The sequence below is a fragment of the Embiotoca jacksoni genome, unplaced genomic scaffold (assembly GCF_022577435.1).
Source record: "Embiotoca jacksoni isolate LCO1_2020_lvr unplaced genomic scaffold, fEmbJac1.0.p SCAF_6, whole genome shotgun sequence".
Taxonomy (NCBI): domain Eukaryota; kingdom Metazoa; phylum Chordata; class Actinopteri; family Embiotocidae; genus Embiotoca; species Embiotoca jacksoni.
In genome coordinates, this window is record NW_027185414.1 from 11,500,071 (window position 1) to 11,517,380 (window position 17,310).

The 17,310-nt window shown below is 38.9% G+C and overlaps 2 protein-coding genes across 3 annotated transcripts; both read right to left on the reverse strand.

Moving 5' to 3' along the window:
- Positions 1–1,171: 1,171 nt before the first annotated feature.
- On the reverse strand, positions 1,172–7,874 carry srgn (serglycin). Of its 2 annotated transcripts, none has more exons than XM_069174321.1 (4): positions 7,653–7,874; positions 5,749–5,890; positions 2,097–2,284; positions 1,172–1,963 (listed from the first exon to the last, which is right to left on the reverse strand). In XM_069174321.1, exons 1-4 carry the CDS (start codon positions 7,705–7,707, stop codon positions 1,866–1,868), a joined length of 483 nt encoding a protein of 160 aa, XP_069030422.1. In that variant the 5' UTR covers positions 7,708–7,874; the 3' UTR covers positions 1,172–1,865. The 2 variants fall into 2 exon arrangements, with proteins under 2 accessions (XP_069030422.1, XP_069030421.1); XM_069174320.1 differs by having other exon boundaries at positions 2,058–2,284; positions 7,653–7,861.
- A 2,457-nt stretch (positions 7,875–10,331) lies between these two features.
- kifbp (kinesin family binding protein) lies at positions 10,332–17,090 on the reverse strand. Its single transcript, XM_069174050.1, has 13 exons — positions 16,612–17,090; positions 16,118–16,216; positions 15,675–15,754; positions 15,471–15,529; positions 15,183–15,307; positions 14,821–14,914; positions 14,497–14,609; positions 13,706–13,855; positions 13,255–13,329; positions 12,600–12,762; positions 12,277–12,451; positions 12,002–12,187; positions 10,332–11,784 (listed from the first exon to the last, which is right to left on the reverse strand). The coding sequence occupies exons 1-13, from the start codon at positions 17,065–17,067 to the stop codon at positions 11,646–11,648; spliced, it is 1,914 nt and encodes a 637-aa protein (XP_069030151.1). The 5' UTR covers positions 17,068–17,090; the 3' UTR covers positions 10,332–11,645.
- Positions 17,091–17,310: the final 220 nt, after the last annotated feature.

Sequence of the window (17,310 nt, forward strand, 5' to 3'; positions counted from 1 at the left end):
GGCTAACCGTCATGTGACTCGGATCACGTGCGAGGGGGCGGGGACACGGGCGCTCAACGCACCCACGAGACCTCCAGTCACGAGCTGGCTTTTTTTTTCAATTATTATTATTTTTTTTTTTATTATTTTTTTTTATTATTATTTTTTTTATTTATTTTTACCGTCACTAAATTACTCACGTCATAATCAGAATAATGAATCGGGGGGTTGGAAGTAAACTGCTGCTGATCCACAACAAAACCCAGGATCTGCTTTGGGTGCAGACATCAAATGACCCAATTATGTTACTTTGTGTAGCCTATTTGATTATCTCATAAATATTAACCAGGGGTGTTGTTGTGCTATTGGTTGAAGCACAGGCGCATTTGTGATGAGTGCTCACCACTGTTAAGTTGTGGCTCATTTCTCATTGCTCCTATAGAGGCAAGTTCACAAACAGTATTCAATAATGTAGCTGAGAAATTTGAATAGCTTTATATATTAAAGTTAACAATCATGCCATTATCAACAGTTCTTCTGGATTATTCATATTCCTACAAATGTTTCACAATAAAACCCTTGTTAAGAAATGAATGATTTCTGTCGACTGAAATTGTATGGCCCTTTAATTTGCCTTATGCTTTGGAGATGATTGGATCTTCAATACTTAAGGCCATTTTTAAGGCCAATGTTAATATCACAAATTGAGAAAAGAAAAAAAAAAAAACGTTTTTAAATAAATGAGTAACATCAACTTTTTTTTTTTAACCAAAGTGAGTTGAGTGGGACATTTTACAATTGGAAATTGAAGTTTGTCAGTGCGCCCTGGTGGACAAATAACTGGAAACATTGCATCTACATTTTCCAGGCAGGCCATTGACATTTATCAACTGCAATTTTTTGCTAGATTTCAGCAAACACATGCCAATACATTATAGGCTCATCTGTGATGAGCTAAAATTTGAAAATGTATTGGCCTGCACATTTATCCGTAAAGAATCTGAAGATAATTGTTCATGTAGTTACGAGTATAAAATTAAGGGCTTCAACAAAAGATAACTAACTCATCAAAAACTTCTTCATCAAAATGTGAGATTCACAAAATGCTAAACTGATTGCTGATATTTAATAAACATTTAACCAAACAGATATCACAGTAATTCAGATAAAATACACTGGAAACATTACTGAATACTGTTGTAATAAATCCTTTATTGATAAAAGTATTTCAAAAGCAAATTGGATGTTCATAGTACATATTTTGAATATGTTTTAGCTCACACTGGTTCAGCGTCCACAAGGTTCTCTTATTTAACTTTGCAATCAGAATATGTTGCATTTGGGTAAGTGGAAAGTGTCACAATATTTGAGACAAAGGGATCACTCAATAAAAATAAAGTCTTTGTTTTTGTGTTCCTTAAAATGAACATATCTCTTATTGCTCAAAAACTAAATTGTTAGAACTGCACATAGTGAGCTACGAATGGAAAAAAAGCATCATGTTATTGCACTGGTATTATACTGATGTACAAGCATATTTTAATTTGTATTTAAAAAGCATATTACAACTTTTTTCCACAAGAAAGCACATATACAAGCCTGCTGAGACTAAAATAACATGTGTATACTGGTACATCTCATTTATGCAGACCAATCTTTTATTTTGTCATCTATTTCTACGTTGTTTACATTTGTTCTGTTGCCCCCGGAGAAAACAATTTCAGCAGTACAGAGAATACAAAATATTTGGCCTTTGTCAATCTCTGAGTGACCAAGTTTTTCCAGCAGGTGGTGATGCTATGTTAGTTTCACTATCTGACTAGTCAGGGTAGAAGTCAAACAGATGCTGCCTTGCGTATGTTTCTGTAAGTGGGTGGTTGTCGGGTCTACAGTTGCAGAAGGTGATCCTCTTTCAGCTCCTGCTCTGCTGGTTTCACCTCATCAAACAGAGACTTGCTGGGGAACAACCTCCTGATAGCTCCAACTACAAACAGAAGACAACATAAAACAAGGTTAGATCAAACCACATGATGCAGAAAAGAAAAAAAAAAACATTAACTTTTCCCCCCAAAAAATACCTTTGTGTAGCTGATCGTCTGTCTCTGTCCAGGACTCACCGGAGCCGGTCTCACCAGCCAAGGCACGGTCCCCCATGTACAGACCTTCCGCTGCAGAACCTTCATATCCACCAGAACCTTCCTGACCCAGGAACACCTGAGGTGACTCCCCCTCTTCATTGATCATTTGTGTTTTCTCCTCTTCCTCCCCCCTCAAAGGACTCTCATCCTCTTCAGGGTCTGCCTCCCTGGAAACAGAAGGAGAGTCAGACACTGAAAGATAATGATGGAGTTTGGCTTTTTAGCCACAGGGATGAGAATTTATGTCCATAACATGATTTTATAAGGCATCTGTACACATCTCCTTGTGATGTGGTGAAATATTACAGGCATATTTTTGATTACTCGTTCAGAAAATACTGTCTGATTATATTTTTCTTTCTTTATAAGTGCATGGCAAAATAGTACAAGCTGCGGAGTAGAAAGGAGGCTGTCCACCTGCAGTGAGTGTGAAGACTGTGACAGAGGTTAATGACAGAAAAGCAAAGGCTGCAAAAGCAAGAATGAGTGGAAACAACTTTGTGTTCTGGGCCTTTTTTCAGCATAAAATGTTACAACAGCACTCTGAATGCCAAAACTCGCTCCTAATTAGCTCAAAATAGCAAATATGGTTGTTGTTTTTTTTAGGAATAACTACGCTTTTATACTTCACAGCAAATCACGCTGTTTTTATTTTTAGGACAATGAAGACATAGAGTCAGACTTGATCTCATCTCACTTGAACTGCTTTATAGGCAGACTTTCCATCAAAGGTCGTTGAAGTAGTTTAATTACTGGATGTCTGTTTACAGGTAATCTGATATTTTTCAAATATGAGTAACCACCAACGTGGTGGCACTTACACACATATGAAACAATAGACCAGAGGAACAACAGCCCACCAGGCGTCACAGCCCACTTCCTCTCAACACTTCCCTTTGACTTCCTGTTGAAGGCGAGCTGAAAAAAGGCAGACTAAAGCGGAAACTCTGGTGATTCTAAACATACTCAAATGATGTAAGAGCCAAGAAAAGACTCTCAACTAACAACACAGACATCCCATAAGAATAAACTTCATTTTCTGAGGCTGTCCACACGCATCTACTTTGTTGGTAACCATATTTTTTTTGCTACCTTCTAACTTTCTTTTGTGTATCTGTAATCACAAACCATTTATAGCAGTGTTTATAGAGACTTCCAAACTATGTAATCTAATTCGTGGTTTCTGAGGAACTCATCAGTGGTTTTTAAACGGTTGTCTGGGAGTTTGTGTATGCAGAGAACATGTATAAAGCTACAGCTGCTTAAATCTATTATTGTGTTATTTCAGCAACACCGCAGACTGACTCCAACAAGATAAATTGGGATCTGTGATATTCAATACTAAAAACATTATTTTTTTAAATATAAGGTAATGAAGACATCAGATTGATGGTTAAAGGAAGGAACTTGAAAAGAGGAAACTGGGGCCTAAGACCAGGGCTGTGATACTCTGACTTTTCTCTGCAGTCACTTATATTAAGACGTACATTTTTTCACATGTACGTTATGTGCTAAACTCTCATTCCCAAACACACACATGCAGTTTTCTACTGGCTCATTAATTCCAGAAGATCACGGTTTGAAGTTTAATTAAACATGAAGGGAGGTTGGAATTACTTTTTCAAATTATTAAAAATTACTCCTTCACAATGCTGTCCTCTACCAAGGTAGTTGGATGGGGTTTATTTTTTTTTTACAGTACTGTATGAACTTTGGGGAACTCAGTGAGTGACTCACTGAGCTCAGACACGTCCAAACGACATCAGTCCAACGTCTTTGCTGACGTTAAAAATGACGTCCACTGAGGAGCCACAATGATGTTGAACCCCTCTTAGAGGTCCAGAAGTTGCACAAAAGAGAGTCTGCACCTATAATCATTATACAGACATGATCTAAATGTCTTTCAAGTTTGCTGGGTTTTTCACGAGTGCCCTCAAGTTAACTCATACAACTTCTGAGTGGGTGTAGAAAATAATTTGTTTTGGTCAAATCGTCAAATTTGACAACAATTGCACAGTTTGACATAACTACCAGACCTTTTTTTATTTACAGAAACAGCTACAAAGAAAATAATGACCAGCTGTGATTATCAGCTGAAATACTAAAAGTGGCCACTAATCCATTTAGCAGCATGAAAAGGTGTGCATGAAACAAAATGGTAACGGCAAATTAACTTTTTAACTTTTATGAAAATCAAATGTGGAGTTTCAGCGGAGATATGAGCTCAGCTGAGTCTATTTTACATGTTTACATAAAACCCGCCATGACAAACAACATTTTGATTGTGCATGAAGCCCTCACTATAATTTTTTTTTTTTAATGACCAAACAATTGCTCAACAACCGTTCCAGTCAGATGCAAGTAAAATCTCCAATTTGTATTTTAAATATTTAGAAAATTGTTAATTTGTGAACATATTTTCATTCAAAGATGCAAAGGGGCTTAGCTCATCACAGCATACACTGAGCAGTAGGGACCTTAAGCAGAGACACAGTTTGCCCATCAAGTGACTAACAAAAGGACAAACAAAAGAATAATTTTCTTTTTGCTTTTTTTTTTTTAAGTGACTTAACAGCAAAGAGTGACAGAAGACACAGCGACATACAGCACAGTAGGAACCCTGGTCATATTAAAACCATAAATACCCTCATTACATGCACCACTCAGACAATGAAACATCTAAGAGATGGATTTTTAAAAGCATGGCGGTGTACGCATTGTAGAGTGAAAACGAGCAGAAAATATGACAGAAACGTAAAAGTAAGCCATGTGACTTTTCACCCACATTATGAGTACATGGCATCAATCTAAGTAATCTCTTTCAACAGGAACTGACTATCTGTACTGGAGTCTGCAGTATGCACAGCTCAAGTTTGCTTCAAGAAAGCACTTTGAGCAATGTAGTTCTCCACCACAAACACACACACATACTAGAATTAAGATGAAATGGAGTACATTTCCTCTCTAGTTTTTCACTTTACAGCAATCTGCATACATTATAACTGTCCTTACTGTTTTAGGGCATGTGCTAACTCGGATCTCTCTGTGTATATATTTTCATGACAAATATACTGTACATCACAAAAAAACTTTACATAAGATACTTTGGATAAAGTTAAATTACATTAAATTAAAATTATATTACATTAAACTGTCTTCCAGCAAAGACACAGGACCAACATTCATTTCACTTTAATGTAGAAGTGAGGCAAAACTGGCCACAGAATAACATCTCTGTTGTTCCCTCCATCTGTCTTTATCCCTCCACGTTGTCTTCTATTTTGGCTTTTCTTGGCCACCTACCTCACACTTACAGTAGATGCTCTCTCAAACACACAATACATGCATGCACACACACACAGATGCAGCTTGTGCTGCTGGAGTTGTGTTAACCAAGGTAACGGATCCAATGCAACATCAGCATTTCTATATTCTAAGTCTGCATTTGCCTGACAGCAGCATTGTTTGATGATGATGTTTTGTTTTTCCAGGCTCATTTTAACATTGATGTGAACTCACTGCTCCCAGGACACTCTCTCCTTCTTCTGAGCAACTAACAAATCAAATAAATCTTCACATCCCCAGCTTGTACACACTCGTGGACACGTGGACACTACACTTTAATACTTACAGATACTGTGCGGCAGAAGCAGGCAGCTTGGCTGGTAGGTCTGGACTCCATGGCATCTCTGTACTCTGTTGAGTCACACAGTTGGCCTGGTCACCCTCAGGATTACATCTCACAAACTTATACACAGCAGTCCTTGGTGCTCCTAAAGAAAGAAAAGTGTCACTGATGTTCACTTTAGGCGTTTTCCCTCCTTCAACATATGATACAACAGTTCACTTCAGTCAGGGAGTTTTGAAGCAACACCTTATTGTTCATCTGAATCGGCTCATTTGGTTAGAGTAGTTCCAGATGAGAGTGTTTTAATAGATTACAACACTATACTGCAACAGGTTAAAGTAAGAGTTGTTGTAATGGCCCTCAGAGTTTTTATTTGTCTTTCAGTAAAGTGTCAAAATAGGAAGTATCGGTATTGCAACTTTTTCTCGCTGCAAGCTGATCACAAAGGCTGCCTGATGCTGAAACCATAAACTTTTTTTTTGTTTCCAGCAACACCTATTAAGTGTTTCATTGCTATGGCAGGCAAGATTTTAATTGAGACTTCTCATTAAACAAAATATATGTAAATCTTCTGATTATTGGGCATTCTGTTATGAATGAGCGCTTTGACAAACCAAATTTGCACCAATGCTTTGCCGAAATGTCTACTATATCTCCCATGTTGCTGTTTTAAGAAAGTTTCTTGGCTCTTGGTTATCTCAAACACATCAACAATCATTTTTAAAATAGCAGTATTTCCTACTCAAATGTAAGTGAGGTAAATTTGCATGCCACTTACACTACTACCAAAAGTAATCTATCACCATCTGTCATATAATCTTTTACTATGTGACTTTTGAGTGTGAGAGTTCCTGTGAAAAGTAGTTTGAATCATGTGTGTTAGTAAAAATTTACAGTAGATATCAGCAGGCTTTATAGGCACGGACAATAATCTGTTGAGTGAAGGCGATGGTGTGAAGTGCCTGTATAGATTTTGGGTGTGCATGTTATTTTACATTTACAATAAAATATGGGCTCATTTTAACAATTTATTTTCAATCGTCATTCTGCTCAATAAAACCTTGATTTAGCTGCTGTTCTACTTTAGGTCCCAACATTTGCCCAACTGGCAAATCAAACGATTACCAGAACACAACACAGCTACTTTTTGTCATGTCTTTAAAATGAGTTAAATGAATAACAGGAATTATTGGGAAATTGGGGTTAATATAAACTTTTAAGAGGGCCGTCGTGTCCTCTAAGGGCCTGCCATGTAATCCTACAAGTACCGGATTTAATTAAGAAAAAGCACCACAAGATTGATATGGTCTTTCATTTATTAGGATTTTCCCACGCAGTCCCCCCTCCTTTATTGAAAAAAAAAAGTGTGACGATTGGAGTCCAAAAAGTCCCCTTACATGTACGCAGTGTTCAACAAGTCGCATCGAAACTGAACTCGGAAACTGAAACGCCTTTGCTCTTTCCGATTTAATATCGACAATAGACCAGGCAACCTATTTTTTTTTTTTTTTTACCAAAACATCATGGCATGTTATCGTGACGTACAGAATATTTGAGTAGAGTACATTTTTTTTTTAAAGTTTTTGAAGTTTGCTGTACAGATGGGGATGATGGTGAACAGCCCAACAGTGAGAATGGAGAACCCTGACCGTAATAAATGAGTCAGTTACTTACAGGAATCACATTATGCTGACACAGATAACAGTAAGTGGAGCAGTTCTCTATTTTTGATTGTTAATCAAAGACCCCTGATGGCCTTTGAATCCCAGGATCCCAGAGGATCTTCCCTGAACGCACATGTCAGGATGTCTGCTTGTTGTTTCCACTACAACCTGTCCAAATAAAGTATACTGCGACATCCATCCCCAGCAAGAAGAGCCACAAAGTTGATTTAATTGTCGACTTACCCTTTCCACGGTGTAAGGCGAGGCAGGCGACGACGAGGAGCAGGATCAGTTTCATGCTTAAATTTCTCTTCGTTTAACAAAACAGGAAAATATAAAGGCACTGCTTCTCCAAATGAGGCGTCTTTACGCGGGGAAGGGTAAGTGAAAACTGCCTCAGACAGTGAAACTCCCCTAAACAGAGCTCAGCCCTCTGACTGCGTCATGGTTTCTTGAAGGCTTCTGAAGAAAAAAATGGCTCAACATCGTCAGTGGAAACGGTTGCATTACCTGACTCAAATGTTATATATCAAGTCTGAGTTTGTGTAACAGTACACTCGGCCAGATTAAATACCAAAAGATAGCGGTCAAGATCCAATCTGTGTTCATGATGATAGCGACTGAGAGGAAGAGACAATTTTCCCTAATTGGCTGCAGGGCTCGTTTTATATTGAGATAAGAAACCGACTGTGTTTTTCTGCTTTCAGATGAATTCAGTTCAGTCCATGAGCACTTCTGTGTAATTGTTGTTGAGTGTTGGTTTCATCTGTTATTAGACTTGTTTTTTAGCTCCAGATGCTCATAATGAGAGGAACTCATCTGATAACATATCTGTGGTATTGTGATTGTCACTTCAGCAGCACATCACACCATCTCACCGCACCCCTCAATGTTTATCCAAGTGTGTTGCAATGCTATACACGCAATTTTTTTTTTTAGCTGATCTTCATGAGACACAAGACAAACTAACACTCAATTTGTACTATATTTTAGAGCAAAGCACAGAATTAAAAACACTCACAACCAGATTCTTTTCTTCAATCAATCTTAAAAGTGGAGGTGTCTTGTCTTAAAGACATTGAGGACAAGACATTTGATTTCCTTGAGACACGCATGCACACAGACACACATACCTACAACAGTACGTATAAGAAACTGGTTTATGATGTCTGGATGGCCTTTTTCTGAAACAGTCTAACCTCCTGACCTATATGTGTATGTGTGTGTGTACACATGTTAATGTCAGCACTCAAATATTTGTTGAGTCCTTGTACAACACAGCCAGAGGTGGCTGTGTGAGCTGAGCACTGCATTCCTTAGTGTTTTTCTTAATCCTCTTACTATTCTTCTTTCATGTCTTTGTGTGTCTGTTTTGTGCCTTTTTCTCATCTTTGTTGGCCAAAAAACAAAGACGAAAGACAGAGAGAAGTGTTTGTTTCAGATGACACATCAGTAGAATGCTGCAGGAAGTGGTAACATCAGCTGCTATCATTTTCCTTCAGGAAATGACACACTAGCCTGCCCAACATCGGCTCTGTGCACAACCACACATACAAATACGCACACAGGAACATAGATACAGTAAGTCACATATTTACGTGGCACATATACCCACTTAAACACATTATTGAACACACAGCATATCCCCATTTTGATACTTCTCTTTGCCTCCAGCTCTTTTAAATGCTGCAATGCCTACACAAACACTAATATCTGATAGATTCTATTCGATATATATGAGTTTCCCTGCAGCAGCCAGCATCTACTGTATAAAAAGTCTGTTTTTACAGTCAGCTTGTTTTCCATTCCCACCCCTATAATATTATGTGGGATTCAAGTCTATTGTCTGAGTAACCAGACTTTATGGCAGATGAGAGGGCACTATTTTCACATGCTCAGACACATAGTAAATGTAAACACAGTCGTTAACATACATACAAATAAACCAGGAGCTTTTCACCAGTCTGCAGGGAAAAGTGACACTAAAACACAAGAATTGTTTGGGCTCCACAGAGACCATTTGTGAGGGGGAGGTGACTGAGAATCAAAATAATCACAAATCAGTGGATTTGTGTGTTCAGCTCACAAACTTGCTGAACCAGTTTATCCAACACAACTCTACTTCTGTCTCTTTCTACATTACGGGCTCCTTGGAGTGTGAATCAGGATGTAATAGTGTGGTAACAGTCTTTGGAGGCATTTCAAGATAATGCTGACAGCCCACAAATTTGATTGTGAAACAATCCTAAAACTACTATGAATCTGTATTTACAGTAAGCTTTATGTAAGCGTGGACTTTCCAGTAAGTTGTCTAGGCCAAGTTTTCATTCCCAGCATATTAATTTGAAGTTGAGCAGGTATGTCAATACATGTTTTAACAAGCATTAGAAAGGTCACTGGCAGTATAATTTACAGCAGCAGTTGCAGATTTAGATGTATTAAAAAATTTTTTTATTGCATGATGAAAACACAAATACTGCAAAAACTGCAATTTCAATTCATTATTTTAAATTGTATGATTGTCAGGGTGTGGAGGTGGGGATGTGGGGGATGGGAGTGTGTGTCAGCTTTCATTATTTGGCAAAATTTATAAATAAAAATTGTAGACAGCTTTCTGAAACTCTAAAAATCAACATCAAGTGTCGCAATCCACTGTCCCTGAATGGAACCATTATTTGTCCAATATTTTCCCATAAGTTGTCATCTGACTCTAAACCAGGAGTCTCCAACCCACAACTCATGAGCTACCCGTTTCTGAATGGCTTGCGTAAGGTTTTACGATATGTATATACATTTGATGACCCAAAATCTCTTGGTAAATCTGTTTACGTTTCTATCCAATCAAATTCACAGATATCCCCCTTGTGACGCAAAGTGATTCAGCTTCAGAAGAACAATACAAAGATAGACTTGACAAAAAGCTTTAAGTTGAGATATACTTTATAACTTTTATAGGACATCATAACATTGTCACAGTTTAAGACATAATATAGTTTTAATAGACACAGTTTCAGACATCTCCCTGCATTAAGCAGTTTAAAAGTCTGGAAAAAAAATTATAAAACTCATCTGCGCCCAAAACAGATGATTTGAACCTTTTACTCAGGGACCCCCAACTCATTAAATCAACCTTGTGGTAAATGGGCGCATGCCAGAAGAAACACCGAGGTCCCACTCGGAGCTACTCGTTGCAAGTAAAAAAAAAAAGAAAAAAAAGCACATACTGGTATTGTAGCATAAGTGTGAATCACTTCATTAGTTTCATATCATTACATAGAGTATCTACTGCAAATAAAACAGGCTGTGACTCCTACACACAGGTTGAAGTGGGTGGAGCTTGCACCATGCAGATTATGATGTCTACTAAACCAACATCAATGGAGCCAAGTCCACTTAATGACTGTTATTCTGCTCATTTGCAGAACAAGCATCTCATTTCTGACGAGCAACAGCAGCCGGTCAATAGGATCAACTCTGTCTTTACCTCATTAACTCACGGAACTCTGGTTACAGTATGTGTAACATTGGTTTAACCAACAGACACAAAACGCAGCTGAAGAAACACAATTTTAGCGCGTTGGAGTGCTTTAGAAAATATGTGCTTAATAGAAAATAAAGCCACATTAAATGAAAACCAATATGATTAACAATAAAAACAACATGTATATTTTAGGCTAGGGTCAGAGATGACACTTGAAAGTAAAATAAAATTAAAATGAAACAAAAAAACAACATTTGACAAAATACAATAAGAACTTGTTACACATATCTGCTGTGAGGACACTGAGGCTTGGTCCAAGCAGCTGTTTGACTTGCACATGTCTTCTACACATTAGTGAAGAACCTACAAATACTGTGTTACAACACCAATGTTGTAATGATATACCAAACCATTCTCAATCAATTCTTAGTACTATTTCATTCTCTTATTGATGTTGAACAGTGTATTTTATATGCAATCTAAATTAAAGGTAAATTACCCACAATGGTAGAGGAGAGCGCACATGTACAGACTGTAATGTATTCAACAGTCTTGTGAAAGCAGCATGCCCACTGCACAAAAAACAATCACCAAAACAATTACAGTAAGAACAGAAGTCAATCTGCAATTCAGTTTCTCAAATTATTGGTCGTGTCCTTTGACTATAAGGTGGTAAATATAAATTGACTGACTCTTTTGGATGGATTTAACACAATTAGTCAATTAATAAGTCAGTCAGTGAACAGTGGCGACCTTCAGTTGTCTACAACCATCCTGGCTTTGATGCGGTTGATTTTGAGAGGGAGGAGGCCGACCATCTCCTTACTCAGCTCCAGCTCCGTCTCCACGGCGGATGCTGCCTCAGGGTGGGCCTCACAATACTGCACCACGTACCTAGACAACGGATGGAAGAAGAAACGTTAAACATCAAGGCAGCTGGCAGGATGGTGAGTGCAGCCACACATCTTCGTACTCTCCACGAGCTCCTTTCTAGTTGACCAATTACATCTCTTTTAATTTTTTGTCTTTGTGCTGCTAGGGTGACATCAACTCTTTGGACATAAAAACCAGGAATTGTTGGATGTATAAGTTAACAAAGGTATTTTCGTACTTGTAGTTTTCTACACATTTGTCGAGGTTTTCCAGCTGCTCAGTGGGTGAAGAGCTGATCAGTCGGCTGTGTAGTCGTGCAACTCTGAAGCGAGCCACCAGAGCTGGTCTGAGCACCTCCTCCTCCAGGTGCTCCGGAAACTTCCCTTCTGGTGAACACAGAGAGTCCAGGAACATCTGGAAGAACCTGCCGAGGAGAGGATTATATATTAATTAAAGAGTAAGAGAGATGCACAGAAACACACATGGGTACTTCACAAATAAATGTAGACTTACTTAGCAGAGGCTGAGCAGAGATGGTTGAATTTCTTAATGGTGTGATTATCGAGAGACTGTGTATCTGCTTGTCTGTTGGCCAGCGTCAGTTTCAAGTCCATCATTTCATTGTAGGTCTCAGCCAACTCAAACATCAACTGTCTGCGGATCAGTAGGTAGTACTGGGCATTCAAGTCTATAAAGAATTCAAGAATCCAATTCATCAATTACCATAAGTTATTTTCTTCAGTTTTTTTTTTTCTACTGAACTGAAAATACATGAAAAGATAAAACTGTCTGCAATGGAAGGAACAAAAGTCAAATTTGTCTAAAGAACAAAGTACCATTGCAAATTGGCTCCATCATGTCAACTCTTCGTTTGTGCATTTTGCAGCGTCGCTCCAGATCTTCTTCAAAGAAAGCCAGGGAGCGGAACAGAGCGCTGTGATCCTGCAAAATCTCAATGTGGTCCGTCACATATCCGTCCATCTGAAAGTAGTCCTTGGCCTTGGAGTGAGTGAAAGCACGGAAAGACGGTCACAAATAAAGATCAATGACTGACAGACACTAAAAGAATAAGGCTTTTGTTTTTCACTGTCCCATTTTTATTATTCAGCAGTGTGTATCGGGTGTTTTTAGATCCTCCATAGCAATATTAGAGCAGACAGTGCACTTTAACCAACCTCACAGAGTAACCACTGGACATACTGACATCCACACATACAGTATTAAAGGGCATTGCAGTCCAAACACTGCACTGACCGATTAAAACAAGTGTTACATTTGCCAAATCTGTTATTTTTTTCCCTGCATATATTTGTATGCTGACTTCCTCTGGGTGAATTCCAGGTAATATATAGTTACTGATAAATTCAATGACTCAGCTCTGTGAGATTATCAAGCTGTGCATCCCTGCTGTGTGTATCTGTTTACTTATACTAGTGTCTGTATAAGTCTATCCAAATTCAGTCTGTCTGCCTGTGTGCGTGTTGTCCATACCTGTACGACATAATTCTGTCCGACCAGGAATACAGCTCTGGCCTCAGTGAAGTCCAATGGGAACAAACACAGCACCTGAAAACCAAGCAAAATGAGTTTCATCCCTTTTATGTACAAACTAAGGCGTGATCTCAACTACTATGTTGGGGCGAGTATATATTTGCAAAATTGCACCCTCTAATGACAGGGTAACATTAATTCTACATTTAAAACCAGATTTCTCTCCAATTGATTATGTTTATGATTCACGACCAGATAATGTCACATTATAATCTTCTATTATAACAATATGAAAGCACATACATTAAAAACAGCAACTGATATCACATCTTAAGAGCATTTCGACTGTTTTTGTTGACAAGTATCAGTACAACATGGTCCTTAACAATAATAGATATGAAAATAGCATTGTTAGCAGCAGCAGAAACAGTATCAGACACAACAGACTGACCTTCTCTTCCAGGCTCGCAATGGAGTCGAAGGTGTCTTCAGAGCCGAAAAGCAGAGCACTCTTCCTGCCCTTCTCTTCCTCCTCCTCCTCACGTCTTCTCGCTCTCTTCAGCTCATCCTGACGATCAGAATCCAGCTCCCCAATGTTGTCCTGAATACACACAAACAAACATCCTGTAAGACACACACAATGATTACATAGATCTAAGATAAACACAAGCATGTGGACACGTAAACAGAAAGAAATAAACAGATACTCCACATGAACAAACGTGCAAATCAAGATTTGGCCAAAACGAAAACAGTCGACATGAAGTGATAATCCTTAAAATGCTTTAAACAAAGCTTTTTCTTTGGTAAGAAGTACTTTTTCTTTGGGTTTTCTAATGAAAATGTTTTGTGGTTATTGTCACCATAATTCACAAAGGAGTTTATTAGCAGCCACATACATGTGCATTAAGGCTTCAAATAATTATTTCATTATTGATTAATCTGTTGATTATTTACTCAATTAATATATAATCTGTTTGGTCTTTAAAAATTTACCATTGTTTTCTAACGTTACAACTTAAAATATCTTGTTTTGATATTTAGTTTCATATCACTAAGAAAATATTCACATTTTAAAAAATGGAATAAGACAATTTTTCAGATAAAGCTTTTTTTTTTTTTTTTTTAAATTAAAAAAATTACCCAAAACAATGAATTAATTATCAAAATAGTTAGTAAGCTAATCCTGTTAATCAACAAATTGCTGCAGCTCTAACATGCACACACACATCCATGCAGTACCTCTAGCAGCTTCTTGGAGTCCTGCAGCAGGTTGAGACAGTATTTGATCCAACATCTCGCAATCTCTGCTCTCTTCTGTCTGAGATGTTCCCTGCGATCGCTCTCTGTCTCACCTGCATCAGACAGAGGGAGAGAATGATGTTAAGATGAGTCAGGAGAGAGGGAGGGACTGAGAAATATGTGTGGATAAAGTGAGGGAGAAGAGAGGAGAAAGTAAGGACGAACAAGTTTGTTTGAATCGTTGTAGTTGATGAAGGGTACAGAATACAACACAAATACGTATTTTTATGTGCATATTAATTAAATGTTGACATAGATACTTACTCTCCTGTGCTGCAGCCTCAGAGGGAACCTCCCCTGCTAAACCCGATATGACGGTGGCTGCCGAGAGGCAATGTCTGCCTTCCATGTATCGGCCCTAGAAATCACATAAAAATATACACATGCCTGTAATTACTTACTGAAAAACAAACAAAAAAAAAACTACTGGTGACAGCCATAGTGGACCCCTAAAGCAGATCATATAAAGTATATTTGATTATTCCAACCCACATTATTGCATGTAATCAAAGTTATCAATCAAAAGTTTCTGTAAAGCTGAACCGGAAACATTTAAGCATTGGTGGAAAACTTTGCTTCCGTCAAAATCAATTGCTTCCGTCCCTTCAAATCAATATGTGCCCTACCTTGGTGATGTAATATTGTGATAGTGTAGCAGCGTTTAGAGCCCACTCCATTGGACTAAACTGATTTAACTGTAACTGTCTCTGCAGGGTACTGTGGCAGTAGGTGGCAGCACGCTCAGTTTGGCCTGGGGGACAAAACACTACAGTTATCATAACTATCAGCAAATAAAGCAACATTTTAATATAAGTATGAATGCAATTCAAAGGCAGAAGTAAAAGTATTTAATCCACATTAACCAATAAATATATACGGTTCCACAAAATGTACTCAAACACTTGTAGACTCACCAAGGTTTTTATAAACTTGAGCAAGATAGTACATGGTGTGGGTGTATGCCAACTCAAACCTGCAGGGTAAAGATGAACAGGAGAGAAAGAAGCGAAAGGGACAAAGTAAAAACAAGGATAATAATGTGAACACGTCACAAATCTGTTGATCTGCATGCAATATGAACACGTATTGCATGCTTAACATGCATGTTTACAGGTTACCTCTTGGTTCTTTCCTGATGCGTCAGCAGGTTCTCCTCAGTAGTGAAGTACTCTGTCATATCAGTGGGAGGACTCCCATCCTGAAAAAAAAAAAAAAACACAACAAACATGGCTCTTAACAATGAGGATTTGCCCTTTGCAGTTCTCAATTATAGTCATTTTGGCTCTTGCAGGGCAGAGAGACTGTGGAGTCAGTATGGTTTCTTGTAAGACACTCATAATTATGAGTCATTTTCTCTTGTGAATAATAATTTCACCTTAATCTGAAAGAAGCAATACATTGTAAGCACGTTATGCGCCTCCTCCCCTGCTGGTGGCAATCTACAGATTACTGCATGGTCGATTCATCATCCTTCATGTGCTTCACTGGCAGTTAACAAATGTGCTAAATTATACTTGTTTTCTGCCACAATCTTGTCAATCGCTCAAAAGACCAGCCTTACCTCCTTTATGTAACGTTGGTAGATGGATTCTGCTGTTTCCAGGAAGCCCTGAGCCGTCTCTGTCTCATCCCGACCTGCCCAAAGGATGCCCAGCTGGTTCTGTTATCACAAAGAGCCAACACATGAGCATCAGGTCAGATCAACACGGTCTGATCTACGATGGTTTGAACATAAAGCAGAATTGTAACCACTTTATTTACAGAGATTTCTGTAAACTGCTATGGAAAATCCTCCAGGACTATGTCGAGTGGTCACTTGACACAATTTCTTGGCTCGTATTTTAGACAGCGAGTCCTGTTTAATTTACTGCAGCTGTTCAACCAGATGTTTCAACATCGCAAATTATATTTAGAAGAGTTTCCTGTGCTTTTTTGTTGCTGTTGTTAGTTATCTCCTCGGCTTGTTTGTAAACAGCTGCCGGATTAAATGACAAAGCTGCCAGCTGACACTCAGGAACCTGTGTGTGATTATAGATGGTGGATTGTCAACATTACCCTGACATGGATAAACAACGACACATTCTCCGACGACACCCGGCATCTCTCCATCAGTTTCATGCAGTTCACTAGATGCTCCTGCCCGGCTGACAACTCCTCCGTGTCGACATGGTTCACGCCCAGGTAATACTCCACGGCCCCGAGTTTAGCGGCCCGCACCCCGGCTGGTGCGTCGCCGCTGAAGCCCCGGCCGAACCCGTCCTCCCTCTGCCCGTCCACCGGCTCCTCCGTGGGCCGGTGCTCGGCGCTCTCTCCGCCGCCTTCCTCTTCACCCTCACCGGCTTCAAAGCTCTTTAGCGAGCAGTAAATCTCCCTGAGGAGCTCCCTGGCCTTGTACTTAGAGCGGAACGGGTCGTTTTCTGGGTCATTTCGTGACTCCACGTCTGTCAGGTTTTGGGCGTTGTTGAATTTGTCGCAGATAGCTCTCCACTCATCACTGCTGAGCGACGCCATGTTGGAGTGCGTCTTCTTCGCAGCTCAGCTGCAGCGGAGTCCTTTTTGTTGCATTTTTACTGCCATCTGCTGGAGTTTAATTAGTCAGCTCCGACAACAAAATCTAAGGACAATTTTCCTGTACTCACGCCTTACTCTTGTATTTCCATTTTATGTTGCACTCTGCATTTCAGAGGACATTTTTTTTCTGACAGCCAGAGTTCAGATATTGATTGCAAGAAACAGATCAATCATGAGGCATTG